The sequence below is a fragment of the Colletes latitarsis genome, chromosome 11, assembly GCF_051014445.1.
Source record: "Colletes latitarsis isolate SP2378_abdomen chromosome 11, iyColLati1, whole genome shotgun sequence".
Lineage (NCBI taxonomy): Eukaryota > Metazoa > Arthropoda > Insecta > Hymenoptera > Colletidae > Colletes > Colletes latitarsis.
In genome coordinates, this window is record NC_135144.1 from 16284491 (window position 1) to 16301069 (window position 16579).

The 16579-nt window shown below is 40.7% G+C and overlaps 2 protein-coding genes across 2 annotated transcripts in view; one reads left to right on the forward strand and one right to left on the reverse strand.

Moving 5' to 3' along the window:
* Nucleotides 1-4969: 4969 nt before the first annotated feature.
* LOC143347610 (uncharacterized) lies at nucleotides 4970-16025 on the reverse strand. The gene is made up of 5 exons (XM_076776942.1): nucleotides 15560-16025; nucleotides 7774-7969; nucleotides 5752-5903; nucleotides 5562-5675; nucleotides 4970-5481 (listed from the first exon to the last, which is right to left on the reverse strand). The coding sequence occupies exons 1-5, from the start codon at nucleotides 15577-15579 to the stop codon at nucleotides 5316-5318; spliced, it is 648 nt and encodes a 215-aa protein (XP_076633057.1). The 5' UTR covers nucleotides 15580-16025; the 3' UTR covers nucleotides 4970-5315.
* The window catches only part of LOC143347603 (uncharacterized), a 207180-nt gene continuing 200413 nt past the window's right edge, over nucleotides 9813-16579 (forward strand). Inside the window, exon 1 of the mRNA XM_076776915.1 lies at nucleotides 9813-9922. The gene's annotated coding sequence lies outside the window, so the exon portion shown is untranslated. The remainder of the gene's footprint in view (nucleotides 9923-16579) is intronic.

A 16579-nucleotide genomic window follows, 5' to 3' on the forward strand; every position in this document is an offset into this window, starting at 1 on the left:
ACGGTTGTGTTCTGGAAATTTTTAACGAGGATTTCGAAGGTGTATTCCCAATACAAATACCGATGATTGTTGGGCAAGAGTTATTTAGCGTAACGAATAAATTTATTCGTGTACAGTAATTATGTAAAAACTGTAATTTTATAAGTTAAACCGGGGCATAATTCAGGCATTCCTCCGGCCAACTATCACTTTTTTTTCCGAGCGACAGTACAGTTTTCAAGTAAGAGGTGAGTCAATAATGCTGACGACATCAAATGTGGTTGAATAAAGTTTTTTTTTTCAATTCTGAGAACCAGCATGATATCGCAAGGTAATAAAATTGATTTCAAAACGATAGCGAGACCATAAATCGTACTTGAAACTATTACTCGCAACAGTTATGATTTAATAAATTTAAGTTTCCGAATGTACAATATTTTGTGACAGTTATTACTGTACAGTAAATACTTTCGTTTTTCAATAAACATTTCTGTTTGCAATTTACGTAAAATAAAATTCTTGTTTAAGAAAAAGGTGATTTACCATAAATATCAGAATTTTTATCGATGATCTTGGCAATACTATGCGGAAAGATAAGAAGTTGAATGGACTGAAATGGAAAAAATAGATTGTTGCGACATAGACAGCAATAAAGAACAAGTCTCTTATAAAACGATTAGTCTTCGACCGTCCACGCTAATCCGACGTCGATGTAAATTATGTGCTGATAGTACGGCTACACTAAAATGCGAAACATGTACTCCCGTTCGTACGCAGAAAACATTGTAAGACAACAATAACACGTTGTCCTTGCTCGGAGACCGCTGAAAAGTAACGTTCGTCGTCACTTACCAATGAACAAACTGTTCTCATACATTTTTTGTTTATATACTTACCATACTTTTTTATTTTGAGTAGTTTCTTTCTCACAAATATTTAAAGACACTACCTGTTTCAGTGTACTCAAACATAAAGTCACCCTTAACTCTGGGGCATAGAAAAATATTGTTTTACACTTCTCGATACATTTCATAATTTATTCCTGGTATATTGGAATAGTTAAAAATCAGAGCACTGGTTAAGCTTCGTCTCCTCGTTCGAAGAGCACACATAAAACTTCCTCTAACTTGCAACTTTAAAATACTTTAGCTAGAAAGGAAACCTTTCTGAGACGTATATACGTGAATATGGCATTCTTGTACCGTTACTATGCGTAGAATATTCAATTGATTTAACTCTCCTTACAATGCAACCTTTCCTCAAGAATCTTGAGCGTAGCGATTGATTTATCTTGATATTTTAACCATCATGTTGCTACGTTCAGCTTTTTCACGTTCACCACTTCTACATCCATCTCGTCATCTATTATCAACACACTGAAAACAGTACCTCAATCTTTGGTAGTTTCCTCGTTTGATTATTACGATGTGCTTTATGGTTCCTGTCTCTCTACTCGATCATCCTCTCGTATTCGATGGATCTAAAATTCCTCTCTTCGTTTCTCTACTACCCTCATACGCTCTGCCATATTATTTCTCTGTTTATTCTTGCCGAATGTGCGTTAAAGATTCCTCATGCTTACTGTCTTCTTTGCAAGATTCTTCCTATTTGCTTGCTTAGTTTACTTCTTGCGCAAGTCGAAATTTCTATCTTGTTTTTGTAAAAGAATCCTTGACATTATAATCACTCGATTAAATTTTCAACGCGCTGACTTTTTTTTCTGTTATAAAGTCGTCGAATATTTATTTATTTCCAAAGTTTGGCCTGGGGTTTCGCGAGCATCCTGTACATCCGATCTCGTAATTGGCCGCGTAATTCGGCGGGCGAACGGCGCCTAATTAATTAGCTTTCGGCGCAACGTCCGTTAATCGTAACCCAACAGGTGCGAGAGGTTGGGCACGAGAACCACGGAGAAGATCTCCTCGCTGTTCGCTTTCTGTTGTAAACCGTTGCGAAACAACCCACATCCCGGCAGTTTGCGAGGAAACCGTGGCATAACCTTTAGCATAATAATAGCAGGAACGTGTGCTCGAGCAGCGTTCGTGGTTAATCCGTGGACCCGAGCTAACAGGATTTCCAGTCGCTGCATCGACCTCTCTGTCGCGATTAATGGATCTACCGTGAAAAATCCTAATAAAAGAGAGCGATCGAAACGGGCGACATTCGTCGAGCAGAGCCGAGTCGCAATCGCGATAGAGGTCGAGAGAAACGGGAAATTCTTGATGGAATGCCGCCTCCGTCAAGGATGACCGGTGAATAGAACACCAATCGTTTCCGATCCGTAATTAAAATCTCATCCAACTAACAAACTAGGACTCCCTTTGGTTCGACGATCCTATCGCGTTCCGTTCTTCTTCGCATTTTCGCTGCAACGAGAGTCAAGGGACTCTGATCGAAAACAAATAACCATCCACGAAGCCGCGTACAGACCGATCAGGGAAGACAAACGCTCGCGAACAAGTAACCCGTGTGCACAAACGACGAGCATCGGTTCTGCCAAATTTGTTCAAGTTTCCACGCGCGTTCATGCGGGTTTTGATCGCAGTCTTGGTCAACGTTTATCACTCGATCGGTCGAAATTACGGATATTTGACGTACAGTGGAAAATGTCAAGCGACAAAGATGTAATTTTACCGTTGATTTTATAATATTTGCGTGCAGTCAGGCGTTCAGGGGTTACGTCATTTTGGTGACGTCATAGTCAACATTTTTATGGCAATACTATACACTAAAAATTTACTTTTTGCTATAAATAATGTTGTTGGAAATCAAAAGATGAGCAACGTTTTTTAAAGTACGGTATCTATTATGATGTAGAGAATTAACATAATTTTTAAATAATAGGAATTACGGTATTTAACGCAAAGTTATTTTGAACAGTTAAATTGAAGAGAAATTAATTTTCATCAACAGTATTTGAGTTACTATTATTACGATTCTTTTAGCGAGACTTATTTTATATTTATAAAAAAATGTCAGTTTTTGTTTCGTCGCAAGTTGTTGGCGTAACCACTTAAGAAAGAAAAAGAGAAAATCACAACGCTGATGGACGACATCGCTATTTCAAAACAGAAGTGTATCTATTAGAAAATGATATATGAAATACATTTTCACAGTGGTTACTTTTGCTAACCATTGTTTTCCTTTTTAAATTTCAAAAATACAAAACAGCATTTTTAACAATATAAATTGTTAAGAAGAATTTCATTACTATAATATTTAAACTTTTATATAGAAACTCTTGATATCATATAAAATATCCCTACCATCGTTAGCTCATATTTTCCGTGCAAAACAAAAGTGACGATTATTGCTTTTGTGCTATTACTGTCACTATGTCGTATTTTCTATTTCGTATCGTCTAATAAGAGCGTAGATACTTTCTATATCTTTGAAGAACATCCTTATCACAGTCCAATTGGTATCTATGTATTTATCGATTCATGAAACCAATAATTTGTACACAGCCACGGTTGGTACAACCTGTTGTATAACCTGTTGTACTAAGGAACCTCGCGTTGGCAGCATAACGTTGCCATACGATCATCGTAACGACTTATCGTACAATAAATCGCCGCGTCTACGTCTCCTTATAGACCGTCGAGGCGAAAAGAATAATCCGTCGTCTTCCTTCTCTTTGTTTTCCTTTCTTGGCTCGCCGAGTTTGCCTCGACGTGTTATCAGGATCGTGACGCGACTCGGATGGTCTTTGCGAGTGAAATGTTCCTTGCGAAGGCTTCAAGGCCGACGAGATACTGCCTCCTCTCACTTTCGTACCTCTCGCGAGCGTACTCGTACCGGTCCACGTCCACCAGTCCGCCTTTCTCCTCCCTCCATTTTGCTTTTTCTTCTTCGTTTCATTCTTTCTTGTCCACTAGCATGCCGCTAGCTCGTGCTCTCCCGACTCGTTCGTTTTCCTCGCCAACGCTCTCGACCAACCAGGGAACACTGCCAACCGTCAGATTTTTACAAAACCTTGCACGAATCTTCGTCGCTACGACCTATGAACTCTGCCCTTTTCCATTCTTGCAATTTCTGGACTATCTCGAGGAAAGCATCCCTTATCTATTTCTACCTTTTAAATTGTGAAAGACTCTGCGCTCCTCTGAACGAGAAATCCAAGTTCTCACGGAAAGGACGGAAATTAAATTTTAGGAAGAAGACATTTTTTCTGATCTAAAAAACGGTACAATTTTCGTTCGAAGCTTAACGCTAATTTAGTTGTTTCGAATCGCAAACTTAGCGTCAGAGAACTCGTGAACGTCTAGTAATTAATATCTTTTATAATTCGAGAGTCACGTAGATACAAATAAACTGAATAACCCCCCAGTAAGAGGTGCTTTCTCCTTCGAAGCAAGAAAGTAGCAACACGATGTAGTTCTCAGGTCGAACCAACGAACGTTTGTGCAAAGTTTCGTAAAACAAGCGGCGTCTGAGGTCTTTTGTAAGCGTTTGCATAGGTTGCTTTCCGATCCGCCTGTCGCCTTTGATAGACGAGGAGAGGCTGTTCGCCAGTTTGTCGCGGTTGGAAATTTGAATGGTCACGTTCGAGCACGGCGGAAAGACGCGAAAAGCATATGCCGTTGCTTGTTCGCCGGGGCGACGAGGCGACAAAGTGGGACGGGGTGAGCGTGGTAGGAACGCTTCAAAAGTTTTTTGGGAGTGGTTGATGCGCGCGCGTTTCTTCGCCGCGAGATGTATAAAAGATGAGAATGCGAGAGTGCAGATGGAGCACGCCCTCGACATTCCAAAGCAGTCTGGAATTTCTCTTGCGTCCTACGATGCTCGTCGCGCGTATGCAAATACGCTTCGAGAAAAGTAATTTACGAGATAACGATCGACGCGCAACGATTCCTAGACTGGTCTAGTCAAGGTTAGCGTATCGAGGACACACACGGGTTGGCGTGGATGCCGGATGAAAACTTCTGTAAAATTTTACGTGGTACGAACGAACGTCTGAACCTTATTTTTCGCAAATTTTATTGTCGTATTAATTTACATTTGTACAGCAAGTACCTCGAGAGTGTTCTGTGAGCGGCAGAGTCTTCTTCTATATACATGTAGTATTTTTCAGAGAGTGCTTTTCGATAAGGCAAACGATGTTGCGATCGACGCGATCCCGATTCAATGCCTTTTCGCGCGAAGACCGAGGGGGGAGAGACGTTTCTAGTAATTACCGCGTTATTCGTGTAAGGGGGGGGGGGGAGGGAAGGAAATTCGTGTCGCTTCGACGGGATATCAACGAATTGGGGCATCGATCGCCGGAGCTGCGTTCGATTTATTTATTCCACGTGGTTTAAAAGAAGCTGGGAAATTCGCGTTTCCCCGCGAACGATCTATCCTCTACGATAGGGCTTGGGTTTCACTTGGACCTCTTCCCGTTGGGTCTCCTCGACCTCCTCCTGCACTGGCTTGCTACCCCTGGTTCCACCGAACCTGCCGCGTCCCGACGACTTCGATTCCGTCGCGGTGCTGCTTTTGCTGCGACCGTTTGTAGTCGATCTAAAAGAAAGCAACGAATCGTTCGTTAAAGTACCTCGTCCTTTCTGTGATCGCGTTCGTGCATGAGACTGTTCGATTACTTGGGTTTGGACGTCGTCGATTCCGGGGCGGATTGGCTGCCTGACGATTCTCGATGATTGTTCCCGACCTGAGCTCTCTTCTTCTTCAACGCGTCCAACAGATCCTGATTCGATCTAGGGCAAAACATTTCTCTTTCACGAGTCCCATCTTTACGGACGTTAAACTATAGGGGCATCGAGGCGCAGTTACCTGAAAGGTCTGACCCCGCCGCGAACTTTCTTGGACGATTCCGTGGTGGTGGTGGGAACGTCTTCTTGCTGGTCCTGGTTTTCATCGAGCTCCTCCTCGCCCTCTTCTTCGTCTAGCGGCTGCTCGACGGGCTTCGCCGTGGTCGATTGCGTCTGCAATTAACGGGACATCGTTTCGATTTCGTTACTTGCTACGTACATACACGGTGAACGCTTAAGTCGATCCATACACGCACTCGTTAGATAATCACTTGTGTATTTGGTACTTTCCGATAAAATATATCTTTGCGTGTATGAATCGTCAGAGAGGGCAATTTAGTCTTTATGTACTTCTAGTTTACCCTACAGGTATCAAGTATGATACAAACGTTTGAAGGTATAATAGAAAGCAGTACTGAAAATGAAACCATATGACGAAGATATCATTGTTAACGCTGTTGTCGCGAACAGATTACACAAAAAGACGATTTACCAAATATGCGATAATTCTTCGTATAGACTGCTTTGCGGGTCATTTATTAAAAATTTAATCGCGTATTTCAGGCAAACCTTTAATGTCATTTACAACGATATTCTAGTCTAGTAATTTTAAAAGATCTTTGATTAAAATTCATAATAATAATAGAGCTATAAGAGTTTTATAGCTCTATTAAAAGGTAGCGCCATTAAATTTTTTCTAAATTTGCTGACGGTGAAACCATATAACAAGGATATCACAATTAAATGACCCATTCATAGTCGAAGTTTATTGGACGCTTATCTACAACTTTGGTCTACTGCCTTCTTTACGACAAACATCAGAAAGAATAGTGCTTAATCTAATCTGCAGGCAAACTCTCGATAATCTTTTAGGGATCATTTATTAAAGACTTAACCGTGTGTTAATTGGCGTGATCAAACCTTTAGTGAACCTCTGCATGCATAGGTTATTTTAAACGATGATATAATCTATCATTTTTGAAAAATAAATTTGTATATTGCATCGTTTGTTATGCAGCTTTAAAAATATGCTTTCGGAAGGTTTGATTAAAATTCGGAAAATTATGGAGTCATAAATACTTTACGTAGGCATCGATTACGTAGATAGCAACAGTAAGACATTCTAAGCTATCTGGAAAGTAAAATTATATGGCGAGGACATCACTGTTAGGCGGTCCATTCATGTTTGAGGTTTACTGGAGCCTTGCTTACAAGTTTAATCCATTATCTCGTTCACGATAGATGGTTGATCGAATCTGCGGATAAATCTTCCAATAATCCTTTGCGTGTATAGGCTGCCTCAAAGGTTATTTATTGAAGGTTTACCCGCATGGCCGAACACCTTGCATAGTTGTAAGGTATATTAACTATGATTTTATATTGTTCAAATGAATTTTTCGAACACTGTGCACGTATAGTTTGATGAAACGATCGACTACATTCACCGTACTTAATGTCTGATAATTTAAATTGGATCTCTACTAACGTAAGCTATAAAATCGATGTCACACGTCCAAAAACAGTTACTACAAAGGCAAGCGTAACGCATAATGATTAAACGTTACTTCTTTATTGCAACGAACAGCGACGATCAAATACTTTCAAACCGTTTCGTACTTAACAAAATAAACATGATTCGTAATTTTAACTTTTTGCATATCATGCTTAAGAATTACATAATTAGTATTATTCGAAGCAGCTCGAATGTGTCTGCTATGTTATCGCTTCCAGATAATAATCTACCGAGACAAATAGAACGGCACAAGTTTATTCTAACAAGTATCAGAGCAGCAGGGTTAAACGGTTTACGCGCGCTGGTCTTTTTCCACGAGTAAGATAGTCGATCAAACGTAGGCAAACTTCCAACAAACTTCGACCGTGTGTGGTCCGTTTAAGCGACCCATGCACGCGGAGATTTACGACTTGTTTGCTACGATTTCGTTCGACCCTCGCGAGTCCTCTTCACGAGAAAGACACTGGATCAAAGCTACGGGCTACTATCTCCATTAAATCTCGACTGTGTTCGAGTTGCTCTAGGACTCACCGTGGCTGCACCCGCACCGCCTGTCGGTTTTCTCCCGACGTTCACTCGTCCTCTCGAAGATGACAATAGCCCACCCAGTCTTCCGGAAGCTGGTCTAGCCGGGGCCGGGGTCACCGGTGCTGCTGGCTCTTCCTCGTAATCGTACTCCTCCTCCGCTGATTTAGCCAGGGCTATCAGGCAACCGGCCGCCACCAATCTGCAACCAGCGAACACATTTTTGTTACGCGAACTAGTTCGTTCCGCGCACGTGTACCCATAGAGTGAAAGAAACATCGGGCTTAACAAGAATCGAAAGTCGTATCGGGCGTTTAAGTCACGTCTTGTGTATGGTCTGTGATTTAGAAATAATTACCGAACGCTGTCCGCGTTCACCTTAATCCGTGATCTTTCTTGCTCTCTACTAAGTGTAAAATAACTAGATAGCATCCAGCACAAGTTCAACGATCCTTGATTCAATTTCAAAAAAAAAGACACCGCGTAAAACTTGGTCCAGTGTAGATCGATAGGTCAATTCGCCTCAACTATTCTACAAACTTATAGTTTATAAATAGAAAATTAAAATTTTATTTATATGTATAGTTATTTCAACATTATCGTCATTTATTGTCGTCAAACTATCGCAAACCAAAGACTGATCAATTACATTTCTTTCGCATTATTTTACCAATATTCTTTCTCTCTAATTAGAAATGAAGACAATAAACAAACAGTTTTATGCATCAATTTAATTTAAAAGTCGGTTTCACACTCCAATACAAGTTTCGTCATTATGCAATAGTCCCGGGGGTTTACAAAGGCTAAGTAGAAATTGTTCGATGCTGGTTGCGTTTTACTTGCTCCCGGTAGACATTTCCCCTAATCCGGCGTCGATCTTTCTTTCGCTGTACAATACACGTATTCTCATTTTCGTTGTACCGTTGCACGCAGAATCAACGAGGTCGAAAAGCGAAGATTTCGAGCGATAGTGAAAGGCAGTCGTGCACGCAAAGGATCGCTGCCAGCTAGGAAACACTTTCCTCCACAATTAATGCCAGCGGACCGAATAATCGACGGCAACAGGAAGTACGCGACAACGTCGGTCGGTTTCTCGGTCGAGGCGCGAACGAGTTTGTTTGGAGAAACGATCGTTGCACGAGAAGCTACGAAAGTATCGTGACTGCAACGCGCGAAGATGCATCCGTTTACATCCGTGTACGTTACGTGGATGGGATCAGACAATAACGCGTATTCGTGGCAATTTTGTTCCACGAATAATAATCTCATATGCACAGGAAGTGAACTTAATTATAAAAAAACGCGGAAATAACTAGAACATGGCTGTAACGATTGCAATTTACGCGACTAGAAACAGCATTAAATGTATATAGAAATTTTTTAATGTGCAAAGAATATATGAATTACTGATTAAACAACTTGTTGCTCGTAAAAACAACTGGAAACACGAACGATTTAAATACCTCGTGAGTGATTTGCTAGACGGAGAAATGTTTCGAACGACTATTGTATAGTTTCCTGAGTGACGTACGATACTGACAGACATTTCGGTTGCTTTGACTTTTTATCGAAATACAAAAGTCGCTTTCAGCTTTTTTTTTTATGCATCACACCAAATAGGGTTTAATCAAAGTGGATTTCTCAAATATCAATTTTAAAATTCGTTAATAAAAATTCTAATTAAAATTATTTTTAACGGATTAGCATTGCTTTGGGCTTAGTACTGCTTTTTATTGAACAGAGATAAATTACATTTTGCATCAAGTGCATTCGTAGGAGAATAAATTCGTTGTCAACAGTTAAAAACGAAGCAAATAGTGATTATGATCGTCTATGATCTGTTATCAAAATTCAAGGAACACGTGTAGCGTAATCGTTATCCATATTTGGAGATGATAAGAAAAGAACTAAACTTAACTTCAGAAAGGAACTGTTAATCTTGGCTTTTTCAAACACTGAAAATATCGAGGGACTGTAAATTTAAATTTAAATTTAAATTAATTAAATTCCCCTTTATTTATTCACATTTATGCATTACTTTTCAGATGATCCACGTAACACCATCTAGCGTTATGGCTGCGCGACCACTAGAAGCTTATTGGGAAAGAGAAAGGAATATGTTTAGCATGCTGTGTTTCTTTCTACGTGATAATATGTAAGTGTAACATTCGTTTAATTGTTAATAGAGTAGCACGACATATTACATACAAAAATAATACTATTTTGTTCGAGGAAGTGTCCGAAACAAACAATTCTAGATACATTGTTCAAACAGTAAATACAAATTTCATAATTGATTTAATGGCGAATACAATCGAGGCACAATATTGAAAGAAGATTCAAAGTGTGATCGTTCGTGATATTTAAGTACCTCAAACTATTTATGATTTCTAATTTCTTCGTGCTACTTTTACTTGCAACCAGTAACAAAACCTCATTTATCGAGGCAATTGCTAAATTCTAACGAAATTTTGAAATTTTAATAGTTTGAAGAACTCCGACGTTAGAACATTCTATTGCCCGATTTATAGTTCTTACACGTAGCTTTACAGAAGCATTTTAAAATTTTCTAGCATAAAATTAATTAGCACGAAACTCCGAATTCTTTATTGGTCTAATTCAGAGTGTAAATATTGGTGGGGGGGAACGAGGCTGGAGAGGGACATTCTAGCTCGGTGTCGTGGAAAGCGTCGAGAGGGCTGATAATTCTGGGTCATGGCCCCTGGTGTGGTGCAGCCAGGGTGTAGATTCCCTGCTTATGCGATCTTTGGAACCTCGTGATTATAGGTCTCTGTGACGTCTACAGTGACGTTGCAATCAGCCTTTACTTGTACCTTTTCCCATAAATCGTGAATGTTCAAGCCCAAACTTTCGAACGGTGGTGTGTATGGTAAAATATACAAGTTGTTTTGTGAAATATTGCAATCGGTTCGAGCGTATGGCGAAACGCGCGTATCGCGCTCGCGTGCTGCCGCGAGGATCAAGATAGAAAACACTTTTCCTAACGGTGGAAGGCAACGAACCGGAGTATCTCGCAGCCGGCAAGAAATCCGTGTAATTCACTCTGCGAAATATTAGCTCGAGCGGAAGGGAGAGAATCGTCCGCAAAAAAAGAAAAAAAAGGATAAGCTTGCGAGTCGATGCGACACGGGACAAGCAAAACTCGTTTCCGATCGAGGGAAGGTCCGCGCGCCATTGCGAGCGACCGAGTTCCCGAAATACTTGTCTCCGAAAGGTACGATTCGAGCTCGATTCCGACGCTTACGAGTGCAGTGTCGATTGCAGGACACTCCAATACACACATATATATAGGATGTAACTGAAAGGCATGATCGAACTTTGGGGAAACATTCCTTGCACTTGCAAGAGCAGCGTTTCTGCAGCGTTAATAAATCGTTTTCACAGTTTAAATATCGAAAGGTGCAACGAATGTTTGATAGGGTACGTATACCAGGAAGAACAATCGATTAATTATCAGGGAATACTTTTGTAATTGGATACACAGGTATGGAAATGTATGCTAAACGTTTTTGGATATGTGCAACTATGCAAAATGAAATATGTATGTTCTGGTATTAATTTATTTAAAAAAAATTCTGCACGTGTTGTACACATGTTTTCCATATTAGCGTTCGCCATGATTGCGCCAAATTCGTAGTCTAATAACCATAATCATTGATTGCCATTAGTGATTATAATATACATTTGTAATTTGCTATTTAAAATCAATACCTTGTGAAATTCAATGAAAAATAATCATTTCGTGATTGTTGATTAATGAATGAGACGTATATGACGATTACGCGATCTTTAATTGTTTGGTTCATTCATTAATTCTGATCACTGATTGCCGAATAATCGTTATCATTAATCATTGGTTCGATTAGACGGTAATTGATATCGTTGAACATTAATCAGATTACATTTTGCTCATCACCCATACACAGATATACAAGTTATTGGATGAGGCAGATGAATTTATCGACTCTCTTTTATACTTAATACTCCTGCCAATAGTTTTGAAAAAATGTAGCCTGAAACAATGAACGTTTGATTTACGATAATAAATCTAAGTCTTAATTTTAATTATTAAGGGCAATTAATAATTTTGTTTCTACTATTCTTGACGAAGACCAGCAACTAGACTCGGTTCATCGAGTAACGTTCTTAAAATCAAATTATTTAACTTGATTAAGTAACATTTAACGAACATCAGGTGATTATAATTAGAAACAATTTATTCGACAAAACGCAAGCGATATCTGCTGTTTATCGAGACTTGTATCAGAGCCGTTACCTTTTATAATTCGTATCAATGACCTTGAATCCATTATACATATAGTTACACATTTACGTCATGCAAATGACTTAAAACTATTTTTACGAGATGAAGGACGTCGTAGAAGTTAATATGCTCCAAACTAATTTCAATAGACTTTCAACGCGGTATGCAAACAGTAGCACGTTCTTAACATTTCCAAGTGCCGACGAGAGCCACTCGTTGCTGTCACATTTACATACACTCTTATCTACTCGATACATGGTTATCGAAAATAATGAGACAAAGCATTTTCGATAAACGCGTTTTCGTAAAATTGATCGACACAGACAAGAATTACGGTTTTCGTTTCTTTTTTTCATTTTCAATAAGTAACAGAAACTGTATAATACTAAGAATTATAACTAAAATAGATACTTGAAGACATTTCGATGATGTTATTTTTCTTCTTTGAGTGAATATCATATGCAGTCATATAAATTGTCTATACTATCAGAATTAATTTATTTGACGTTATTTATTAAAAGATTTTCTCTTTTGTTCCGGAAACCAAATTTCAGAACTAGCCTTTTTTGTACCAATCCTGCTAATAGATTACATAATTTTGCTGATAATCACTCTAATTGTCTTGATTTTCTCTTCGATGTTTCGTCGGCCCGTTAATTTTTGCAAACTCTCTATCTACAAGGCTATCGTTTCTTAACGTATTAATATTCAGATACTACCTATGTTGTCATGGAATTTTCGACACTATATTTTATTATTTAGGAAAATGTAGAATAAAGTTCTTTCAAAATTCCTAAACATCCTACTATATCGAGATAATCAACTTTGTTGGGTGTTGACAGATATAATATCTGTTTGTCGTATACGTGGATTGGATTAATTAGTAAGACCCGATCTAGTGGATTTTTATATGCAGAGTATCTAATTATCATAGTTTCGTAAATAAGAATAAGACAGCTACCTTTTACGATTGATTTTATTCAAGAAATTGATTAATATGCTGCACATGTTGCTACTTACAGGACTGTGCTCGAGACTTACACTTAATGAAATGCACGCATATCGTTTACCGTAACGCAAAATGTTATTTCTCTCGATAATTAAAAGGTTACAGAAACCGATTTTATTGTATATTTTCCATTCATTTTTGTACTCATTTCTAAAATCAAAATTCCAGCTAAAGTAATCTAAGAATTAAATAAAGTTACGTTGCATAGTAGGTATCTGAAATATACATTTATTTAAGCTGCGATAGATCGAATAGAAAGGTGATTTAAATAATTCGATTCGAATTAATAGGCGCAATAATTTGGTTAAAGAGCTACAGGTTGATGTCCACTACCCTATACGTGAAGCTCTAATTTCGTGAACGTTCATAATTAAGTAGTTAAACATACATATATCTTTCGTTCGAAATAATTCAAAGTAATTCAAGCTTTCTTATGACCAGTACAAGAACAAACAAATTAAAAAGGAATGAAATAATACACTTATTTCTAATGAAATCGTACGACAAGGAATAAATGTGTATAATTTCTGAGTTAATTAGCCTTCTAACTTGAAAGTTAAATCGAGACGAATGGTATTTTTGATCGTACCTTCCATTTCTATTAGAAATTTGCTACTTCAATCCCGTCAAGAATTGTTTCATGGTCAAAATATCGCCATCCCCTAGCACAACACGCTTCCAGATACAAATAGCTTGTCATAATGTAGATCGTTCTTATTTACACTACATTCTATAGAATACTCTATGCAATTTTATTTATTTTTTTTCAAATATCCAGTGAACATTGACTCTGGATAATAGAATTTATCTCTTACGTCCCTGTATCTTGTTGCAAGCATAGTGTAGAAAACTATAATCAGAATTCTTTTTTAAATAAAAGATATCGTTACAGTAGCGAAGGTTTAATAATTTTAATTTTGAAATCGATTGAATATGTAAAATTTATTAAATCTGTTGCACGCGAGGGGTTGGATGGCTAGTTTGGCGAGTAACGGTTTAAAATCCTTGGATGAGAAACGTCTTCGCGCATGGAGGAGGCGGGATTCGTATAATCACGGACCGATAATTACGTAGAATCGGCAGGCAAACCGGCATGCACCGGACAGCGAGCGTTACTCGCGCGTTTGCCGTTGTAGATCCGCGTATACCGGCTGGATTTTGACCTGTGACATTCACGTACGAAACTCACTTTCTCTGCTTGGCTCGTGCAACGCTACTCCCGGGATTGGCCGCGGCGATCCGTTACGACGGACGTCGGTCGTATATACGCGAATACGTGACGCGGCTAACAAATGTCACGAAAACTAGCCAGAACCCTCGATCCGTCGTCGCGGAATCGACGAATTCAAATTTTTCGAGCGCCTCGTTGTCGTTGAAACTTGTCGGCCTCGCCCCAACGTTCCCCGGAACAATCGCGTTCGACAAGCGATTTCGAAACTCGGATTTTCCTCGTACGATCGACCAAGCTGAAATCGCTCGACGGATTCCACGGTCAACGGAATTGTTTCTTCTTGCTTTCTCGCGGCTGGCCTTTGCCGGTTTCCTAACGCAATTTCGTCTCGACGCGCGACCGCAATCGCGATTGTGTCATGGCGTCGCCACCATTATTCGTTTTCGTGGTTATCGAGAAAAAAGAAAGAAATCGACGCAAGAACGCGTTTTAACCCTTCAAGACGGAATACTCGAGTCGCGAACTCTGTCGATCGCAACAACAAGTTATAAATGCGATCCTTTTAAAACGACAATTGCTAACTTAAATAATAATTGCAGTAAACGAATGATCAAAGCGAAGAAAGGATTAAAACGGCGTTGCGTAAGTCGATCCTGGCGATTGTTTTCGCGTGTCTTTCGTCGGTTTGGTCCCCGAGTGGTTGCCGCGGCGCGACTCGCGACCGACTCGCGCTAGCATGTTGTCGGAATAATGTCAAGGAAAAGCAACGGTAACGGAGAAGGCGTCGCGACGTAATCAGTATTTTTCATCGGTGTCGATTAATTTCAACGCCGTTCGCGAAGTGGACGGTCGTCCGGTGCTGTTGGCTGCGTTTTCTAATCAATTTCCTGGTTGGGAACCGGGAACGGACGCCTGGCCAACAGCTACCAGGTTTGCATAACGCGCCTTTCTGCATCCTGTTATTACACGGCCCGTTCGCCAGGCGCTCGCTTTTGCTCGCTTTTACGCCCCAGCATCTCTCTTCGAGTTCTTCGTTCGAACGAAATTTCCAACGATCCGGTTATGGAACGGCTTGCGACAGACACCACCGCTTGTAACGTTAGATAGAGTAAATACACCTTTCGATCGCGTACGAGGCCCCGATTGGCCTTGGATAGAGCAAAACGGTCACCGACTGTGCTCACTGGGACTGTGTCCGTCGGTCACTCGCGGATCTATCGGGAAATATGCTACGTTAGATCGAAATCTTGCCCTAGGGGGAACTCGTGCGATCGATAAGGACGATGGCCGATGCGTAATCGAGGGACGAAACGTGTAAGATACTCACGCGAAGAGTGCGAACTTCATGGCGTGCGTTGAATGGCCGTGGACGTGGTGGGTGGTGTCGGTAGGCTTGCGGACGGAAACCTCTCGTCGCGGAAGCTGCCCTTCTGTGGCTGCAACGTGCAGTTGGAAACGGATCGGCGGCCGACTGTTACCACGGGCGCGAACCCGCGAAGAATGAATATCGAGCGGTTGTAGAAGGAACCGAAAGCACACCACTGCAATCGCGGAGGCTGTGTACTTTGGAGTGCCGAGTCGAGTTTCCCCTTCTCTCTATATATATGGCACTCTCACTCTGCCAGCAACCACCCGTGCCTGAGAACCCATCCACCTATCGTACGTGTGTGACTTTGATATATCCTTCGCGATACCCACCGTACGCCACGCGATACCCGGCGCCATTGTTCCCGTTCGCGGAATTCCGACCGAGCGAATCTTCAATTTCTCGTAACCGTTTACTTCGAGACTTCCAATCCCACTTCTATCCAACGGTGGCCTCCGTTTTCGATCCCGAGGGAAAATCCCTTGGTCGAGCAACTTTACCGCGAATTGCGCGCGCGCGCGATCTACGTCCTTCGCGCAAAAAGTTGCGCGATCGCGTGCCAACGGTTCGCTAAAATCGGCGCGTCGGGTTTTAGAAAAGGGAATCGTCGGACGTTCTCTTTTTCCCCCTTTTCTTTTTTATTATCTTTTACGAACGACTCCTCCTTTCCTTTTCGTTTCTCCCTTTTTTTTCTCTCCGTCACTGCTCGTCGTTGATATTTCGCGAAATTTACGACGCCATTAGGACCCGCGAGCCGTCTCCGGGACGTCTCCGTCGCGGCGCCGGTTAAATCATTGACCGAATTACAGGTTTCCCGCGTGTGGGTTTCGACCCGAGACGATCGAACCGATGCAAATTTCATGCTCGCGACTGGGTCGAATTTCGAGGCCGATCGATAACGCGCGCCCGACTGAACGAATCGAATCGAGCGAGCCGTCGATTCGATTCGATACCCCGGTCCCCCGAAACGACGCGAAACGC

Bases quoted from the DNA above. Each gene is read 5' to 3' on its own strand.
- LOC143347610 (XM_076776942.1), bottom strand. From the start codon at position 15,579: ATGAAGTTCGCACTCTTCGC. The intron at 5,904-7,773 runs GTGAGTCCTAGA...CGTTAATTGCAG, and splicing joins GCGGTGCGGGTGCAGCCACG to ACGCAATCGACCACGGCGAA. The intron at 5,676-5,751 runs GTAACTGCGCCT...GTTTTGCCCTAG, and splicing joins GGCGGGGTCAGACCTTTCAG to ATCGAATCAGGATCTGTTGG.